Source organism: Ruditapes philippinarum, unplaced genomic scaffold (assembly GCF_026571515.1).
Source record: "Ruditapes philippinarum isolate M1 unplaced genomic scaffold, ASM2657151v2 ctg411_1_1_1_1, whole genome shotgun sequence".
Taxonomy (NCBI): domain Eukaryota; kingdom Metazoa; phylum Mollusca; class Bivalvia; order Venerida; family Veneridae; genus Ruditapes; species Ruditapes philippinarum.
Window position 1 is genome coordinate 16,956 of NW_026854764.1, and position 8,758 is coordinate 25,713.

The 8,758-nt window shown below is 31.5% G+C and overlaps 1 protein-coding gene across 1 annotated transcript; it reads right to left on the reverse strand.

Annotated features, from left to right (window-relative positions):
• Positions 1-294: 294 nt before the first annotated feature.
• Positions 295-5,330, reverse strand: LOC132740967 (small VCP/p97-interacting protein-like). The gene is made up of 3 exons (XM_060729025.1): positions 5,184-5,330; positions 4,204-4,365; positions 295-3,664 (listed from the first exon to the last, which is right to left on the reverse strand). Exons 1-3 carry the CDS (start codon positions 5,241-5,243, stop codon positions 3,650-3,652), a joined length of 237 nt encoding a protein of 78 aa, XP_060585008.1. The 5' UTR covers positions 5,244-5,330; the 3' UTR covers positions 295-3,649.
• Positions 5,331-8,758: the final 3,428 nt, after the last annotated feature.

An 8,758-nucleotide genomic window follows, 5' to 3' on the forward strand; every position in this document is an offset into this window, starting at 1 on the left:
AGGATCAAATACAACTGTTTGATACCTAATTGAACCTAACTATCAATTTTGTTGCAGCATAATGAGTCTGTGTATAAAGATCACTATTTTATTTGTTAGATTATCAGTTTGGTTGTTCATCTAAATAAATACATATGTTTTGGGCTAAGAAAGATGGTAACAGAACAAACTTTGATGTAGGAGAGAGTTTCTAAAAAAGCTTCTAGCTTTCTACTCAATCCTTTTTGCATTTTATTGTAATATATTGTGTATATATATATATTTGCTGAAATAAAATATTGTTTCAACCAAACTTTGATGCAGATTGTGTATGCAATAGTACATTCCTCTAATGATTCAGTGATAAATAAATATCTTCATGATAACAAATACATAATATAAATATATTTCCACAACAAAACTTCCTTATTATACAATTTAAACTCATATCAGTGATTGACATGTTCTTTTGGTTCATTTTTTTAATACCTATATATGAAGCAAATAATTTGGTAAAATGAACTCAAAGATAACTTATTAAAACTACATAAAAGTGAAACATTACACTTCTATACACAAGAACATAAAAAGGCATTTTAATAGGAAATATACAGTTGTTAATATAAAGATAAATTTCATTATAGAATATATAAAGATTACATCACAACCAATGTTAATTGCCCTTTTAATGTATAAGTTAATAGTGTCATCATCATTATAATAATGATCACCTGAGGCGAGGAATTAAAGTGATTGGCCTTATCAGCAATATTAGATCAGGCCAGCCTGCACATCCATGCAGTCTGACTGGGACTCACACTGTTGGCTGACCGACTTAAAACCTTCATCCTGATATTGCCAGAATTTGTTAAAGAAAAGTTCCAAAAATTTAAGATGAAAAAGTTTATTTAGACATTCAGCAAGTTAAGAGATGGTGAACTTTTATATTAATACATTGTATGTTGCTATATATGAGTATATTAATTAATTATAAGCCTGCTTGAGGCAATATATTCTACCTATCAGACTAATGGGACTATTATTTTTATGAAAGTTTATCAAAGCTGGAGGAGCAACATGTTCAAGAACAGAATTCTGAAGTCTATATAAGATATTTGAACATAAATCAAAGCTATTTGAACAGAATAGAATGACAGATAAGAATCAACTTGTTAAAAACTTATCACATGTAGGAAGATGGCAAGATGTTAATGTATACATTTATACAGCAACTCGTACACTAAGGATAAATTATTTAAAATATAGAACAATTTGATCAAAATGTTTTGACACAGGTACAATGTTTATGACAAGAAGATGTTTGAAGAGTGTTTATTATAATCTATATATGAGCCGCGTCACGTCAAAACCAACATAATGGGTTTGGGATCAGCATGGATCCAGACCAGCCTGCGCATCCCCGCAGTCTGATCAGGATCCATGCTGTTCGCTTACCAACCCTATTACAAGTAGAGAATCTGATAGCAAACAGCATGGATCCTGATCAGACTGCGCGGATGTGCAGGCTGGTCTGGATCCATGCTTATGTTGGTTTTGTCGTGACGCGGCTCATATAATATTGATGATGATTAAATAAAACGGTTTACAGGCAGACACTGACGTTGATAAATCACAATAGCTCACTCTTTTAATAGATAAAGAGTCTGCAAAAGAGGATATTTTCTATTATATGTCAATAAGCAGCTGCTTTTTATTCGAGACAACTCAGACTGGAGATACATACAATCTTTCTTCAAAGTGTTTTAGTTAACTTATTCTAATATATTGATTTTCATTCATAAAACCACAGATTTATCTGTAATATAAGTCTCTGATTAAACATATACACAATAAATACATAATACATTAACACACACACTTAGTTACTGTTGATAAGAAAGATCGAACATGCTTACAATGATAAAACACTAGACAAAACTTATAATTAGTTTGAATATACCTCACCTCAGAATAGGTTTAATTAATTAACGTTTTGACTGTATAAACTTCACTGTAATTGGTTTGAATCTTTGATGATACATAAACACCAATCTCATTCAATCGGATAATAGACTGGGCCAAAAAAAAAGTACATAAGAGATATTGATTGGGCATACAATATTAGAAGGTGAATTTTTCCTAAAAGTTAAAAATTGAAGTTCTTATGTACTTATAAGTTTTACATTCTTAAACATATATCTGTTTGTATACTATACAGTATGTATTGTCTATGCTCTTATAAAGAAATCATAAAAAAAATCATATTTTCACCAATTTTCATTCCGAACAGTAAATATTGTCAGTCTCTTAAAAAATCCAGTATTTTTATTTTGATGGAAATTTGGGATACTTATCAACTTTTTATGTCTAAAATTAGACCAGAAATAACTTAAAAACTGTCATATTAAATTAGAAAAAGTTGTCAAAAAATAATACAAGGCAGTGATGGCATATGCACTTCCAATTACTCACATTAGGCAAATTCTAACAGCAGCAAAAAGGTATTTACACTAAAGTTATTCTAATTAGATTGAGGAAATTGAGTCGATTTCTTGTTACATACTTATTCTGTATAATACACAAAAATAACTTTAATATTATGCAATTTTCAATTAAGATAAAGCACTTCTGGTATAAAAGCACATGTAGTGCCAATTTAAACAACCTCAACAGATAAAAGTATTGTAGAGGTAGGTTCATAGTCACAATATCAAAATATAAAATGTTAAGTCATCATAATTATTATACATGTAAAGAAACGAAGAATTAAACAAGACAAACACAAATGTATCAGTAACACCAGCGGATGCGCCCAAAGTCCCAAATATAACACAGCATAAAATAAATATTGCAAAATAATGTGTAAATGTAGGTAAAACAGTCCCAATTCTAAGCTACCATCTACCTCAAAACCTATGCAAGGGTAGAAGGTACAAAATTTATACATGTACCATTTCTTTTTAGAATCTCTCAAGATTATGAAGAACTCTATGAGAATAAAAGAAGGATAAAAATCTGTTTACCTCTATGACATTGTGTTATTGACCTTGACCTACTTTTTAATACTTAAGATATCAGTTAAATGAATATTACTGACATTCTCTGAGAAAAGGTAGAATAACTAACATTTTGAGCTCAAATCTATCCAGAAAAAAGAAGCCCATGAAAGATACGTAAATACAAATTTCTAAGATAACAATTTTACTAGTCAAATAGATAAAAAGAGTTATGACTAAAAATACGTAGCTGTATAGGAGAAACAGATAGATAAACTGGCCACTTTATGCAGCCAGAAGAAAATTCTTTAAAGGCATAATATTTGACATCATTTAATCATGAAATGAAATAATTCCAATTGGAATTTAGAGGTTTTATCAAGACTTACTATCTATCTTATATAATATTATTAAAGGCTTGTATAATAACCTTTGTTATCAGCTATGAATGAACAAGACTTAGTATATGAGAGTATGATGATGCTCAGTTTCTTGCTAAAGTCCCAAGGATACATTGGTGATTTTTGTCCTATTGAATGCTAGTGGCTTATAAAATATAATCATAAAGATAATAAATATAACCAACATTTAAAAACACATTATGGATAAAAAAAAAACAAGCTAAATAAAAGCTTCTTGTAGTTGGCATGGGGATTGCATTACAACACTTCTTTTCATGACACCTGCCACTGAAATGAGAAAGAAAAAAGTAAGAGATAAATGACATTATACACGTCATGACATTAACAGTGATCAAAATTAGTGACTCACATTCATCACAACTATGCTTTTATTAAAATTGTTACACTACATGTGACACATCAAAAAAACTTTACCCTTACCCAGGCAGAATGAAAATTGATCAGCCTTTGTTAACAGTATACAGCCAGGCCAGCATGCACATCACTGCAGTGACCAGGCTCTATTTTGTTGGCAGACTAAAACTTTCAATTTTATCATGATATCCCAAAACAGATTTAATGGGCAGTCCTTAAATTTGGAGTCTGAACAATTTGATATAAAAAAATTCTGTAGGTAATTATGGAAAGATAAATTAAAATTCCTTATCCAGGGTACTATAGTAGCAAGACAAGTCAGTTACACTTAATTAGCAGAAATGTCACCATTATGGCATTAGAGCGAAAAAATTTATTTGAAAAAAAATTCTTGGAAGTGAAAAATTGATTATTGATGATAGAAAGGTTCTGATTTTATTTTCAAGTTTAACCTTCAGGTTAGAATCTTTGTTTCCTTGAGTAAGTTGTGCTTTCTCCATTTCTTCCTGTCTTTTCTGTTTTCGTTTTAAAGCCTCGGGATCCTTTACCCCTCTGCCCTCAAGCTCCCTCTGACGCCGCTCAGCTGCCTCAGCCTGCTGCTGCCGGCGTAGTTCCTGTCATAAAAACACCATACAGCATGAGACAAATGTTTATGCTCGCAAATACCGTAATTATTCCGGTGGGAAGGGCAAGCAAACATAACAACACACACAAGCCATTTCTATTAAAAAAAAATCATGTAAGTTCTACAATACTATTTATTCAAAAAGATAGTTTATGCAGTTTTAGAATTGTTGTGTGGATCTGGGATGTACTATGTATCGTATGTTCCAGTGTGGATTATTGCTTGTTTGGTTGTAGCATGTGTACAGTGAAGTGATGTCATTCATAATAAGCTTCAACTACTGTCAGCCTACTTATATATACTGTTCATTTAGATATAATATATACTAAATGTTTAAAACACTTAAATAGTATTTATAAAACAATTCCTTTGAGATCTTGTGTTTAACCAGTCCTGTAAGGATTCAGTAAGCTATTAACCTGTTAACAATATAGCTAAAACAGCATGTAATTATAATGGTAATATATGTAAGAATGCCCACATGTAAAGTGTTCTTTTTCATTTTTTGGAGATTTTGTAGTACACCTCAAGTCTGTATACTGTACTGTAAAATTTTGCTTTACAACTAGACACTGTGACACAGTATCACTATGTTGTAGATATAGTGTACATGTGTTTTTAACTATAATTTGAATTTATTACTTTAGAAAAACACTCAATGAATAGTTAAAAACATTATTACAGCTTTCAAGTCAATAATATAGGGATGTTCAATGTCTATACTGAAATAAAGATTTGATCAACAGGTTTATTGTCTCGTCCATTTGGGAACAGATTTTGTTTTCATTAAATAAATAAATATGTTACCATTGACGGCTGGTCTAAGTCTCCTCCACCTTTAAAACATATTGCCAAACAAGAACCCATTTTTCCAGCAGTAAACAAGACTGGTTCCTCGCACTGTTTATTTAAATTAGCTTGGAGATGGAAACCAAAATGTCTTTACATGCTTATTTCCCTTTGCAATAATTCCACCATTTGTAAACAAATGATCCGTAAATTATAACAAATATGAAACGTAAAAATCGTCCTTTCCTAAAGTTAAGGTAAGAAAGTATTTGCAGAAAATATGATTGAATTCTCATTTATTCAATGAAGTATTGATTTATTTGTTTTAGTGGTGTTGTAAGTTGAAAAGTATTCATAATTTTTAAAGTGAAATGGTACTCGGATATTTCAGAGACATAAATAACATTTTATGTCTCTGGATATTTTAACACTGTTTAGCTGTTCTTGTAGACACAGATATAAATTAGTTCCATATCTTTGTATAAGAATATGTTCGAGGCTCTAATTTGAACAAGCAGACATTATCATTATCAAAATCGACTTATTTGAAGATATTTCTGTAGGACATATATTTATAAAACAAAAAGCAATTTCATCTGTAAGTTGTTTATTTGAAATTATTTTACCGATTAATTGCGGGTTTGTACAATGACATTGTCTAAAATTGCATTTTTACTAGTAGAAAATCAAGTGAGAACAGGTGTCTGTCCTAGCAAAATATATATACAGTATATATTTTTTTCTAGAATTACTTTTTTTACACTATCCCAACACTGTGCTTGGTCCCTGTGGTTAGATATAAGATAATACAATTATTGACAGTTTCCGAACAGGGTCTTTCAAATAGAAATATGGCCAAAATAAAAAACATGTCTGGTGTAACCAGACCTACCCTATTTTTTTACTGCCAACCCTAAACTTTTTTTTTGATTTTCGCTATGAAATCTTTTTGGTACGAAAAGTTAATAAGCTTCAATATTTTTGAATATGAAAAAGCAATGAATTTTGCTGTTCATTGTTTCAAATATTTGATATGAGTTACTTAATAAACTTTTATGTACATGCATTGTTTTAGTCAACTTAATGTTTGGCCAATCTCAAAAAACTTATCATATAAGTATTATACGACGTCAAGTAATAGATGTCAACGGCCATCCAAGGGGCAACATTTTGGAAGGTGAAGTAACATGTTTTAATTTAGGGCATTTGTTTGATAAAAGTTTCATTTACTAGAGCTGCTTCAAGCGAAGAGATGCTAAACTGTTTGCTAGTGTCATTCTTAACAGTCGACAGTGATCATTTGAATATAATTCTTTACCAATACCATTCATATTAAGATTGTAGTGAAACACACTATGCTGGAAGTTATAAAATGGTATTTGCATTGATTGATTACAATCTCTGTTTAAGTATGTCTGAAAATGGAAAATAAGACGTTTCCAAAAAAAAAAAAAAAAAAATATGAAAATCCCTACCCTCCTAATTTTTGTTACCCGAACCAGACATAATTTTTTATTTGGCCTATTTGAAAGGCCCTGTTCCGAATTAGTAGATATAAGATAATACAATGATTGACAGTTTCCGAACAGGGTCTTTCAAATAGAAGTAGTAGATGACAGGCTATTCTTATCAGTTGAATTGCTAGTAAAGATAACCGGTTGCTTATCTCACTGTATATATCGTATGAAAAATGGTCCGACTTGTGGTAGGTTTAACCGTAAATTTAAATACTTTTAGTGTCAACGATGTTTTAAAATATTCTAAGCGAAGCTAAGATCACAAACTTTTCATTGAGGTAATAAATTCTAAAATCGGACATTAAATCACCCTAAACTAGCAGTTTGAATATAGTTAAATTTGTATTGTTTTAGCATTTGAGATATCGATTTTACTCGAAGATAAGGGAAACAAGTCGTTTTTTTTCACTCAATATACCTTATTATGTTATTTACGTAGTTCATAAAAAAATCATCTAGAGACTGTCAATGGGTGTATTAGTTGATTAGGGATTGGAGCAGATAGCTGCAGATTACACAAACTAGACATCACTGAGCTACATGTGTGTCATAATGTAGAATAATAACCAACTCCTGATGTAGGTTCGCAGTCCTAGTGAAACTTGAAATGATCCTACAGGACACTAGGTCCTGTGAAACCTGATATTTTACAGGACCTTGATGGCTTTTACAGTACATAAAATATTTGTAGAACTTGCCCCATTTATGATTATTATTGCTATGGTAGATCAAGCCATAGATAGTGTTTTGCATTGAAATTTTTAAGTAACAAAATCAGTGATCTTATTTTAATCTTCATTTGCATACTCAATGATAATCCACAATTTTTCCATCATTTAAAACTTAATTCTGAAAGTCCAAACCAGGGTGGATCTTTCCAATACAATTCAATACATGACGAACATGTCATGCCTTTTTTTGCATCATAATTTAACTACTCGCGACCATCCCTTTATTTATCATTAAATATTCATTTTACTCTTTGCGCTTTGTAGTTTCTCCACACAATAAGTTTTTAGCTCACCTGAGCTAGCTCATGGTGAGCTTTTAGGATTGTTAAATGTCTGTTGTAAGTCATTCCTCCGTATTTGTTTGTTAACTCTCTAGCGATCACATTTTTGCCTCATCAAACTTTGTCAGGATGGTTGTCTAGGTAATTGCTCGGATGAGTTCGAACATGGGTCATCTTGGATGAAAAACTAGGTCACAGGAGCTAAAAATAGAAAAATTTTGTTAACACTCTAGTGGCTACCATTTTGATCCAAATATCCTTGAAACTGGTTTGTAAGTTTGTTTTGATGATTTCTAGGTCAAGTTCGAATATGGGTCATCTGGGGTTAAAAACTAGGTCACACTGCCCAAATATAGAACGCTTTAGTGGTCACATTTTTAGCTCGACTATTCGATAAGAATAAGTAGAGCTATTGCAGTCACCCGAGCATCGGCGTCGGCGTCGGCGTAACCACTTATGTTAAAGTTTTTGTAATAGTTCAAATATTTTCAAAGTCCATTGACATATGGCTTTGAAACTTTGCACACTTGTTCACCATCATGACCCCAACCTGTAGACAGGAGGAGGTAACTCTATCAAGCATTTTGACAGAATTATGCCCTTTTTCGACTTAGAATTTACGTTAAAGTTTTTGTAATAGTTCAAATATTTTCAAAGTCCATTGACATATGGCTTTGAAACTTTGCACACTTGTTCACCATCATGACCCCAACCTGTAGACAGGAGGAGGTAACTCTATCAAGTATTTTGACAGAATTATGCCCCTTTTTCGACTTAGAATTTACGTTAAAGTTTTTGTAATAGTTCAAATATTTTCAAAGTCCATTGACATATGGCTTTGAAACTTTGCACACTTGTTCACCATCATGACCCCAACCTGTAGACAGGAGGAGGTAACTCTATCAAGTATTTTGACAGAATTATGCCCCTTTTTCGACTTAGAATTTACGTTAAAGTTTTTGTAATAGTTCAAAATATTTCAAAGTCCATAGACATATGGCTTTTGAAACTTTGCACACTTGTTCAACATCATGACCCCAACCTGTAGACAGCAGGAGGTAACT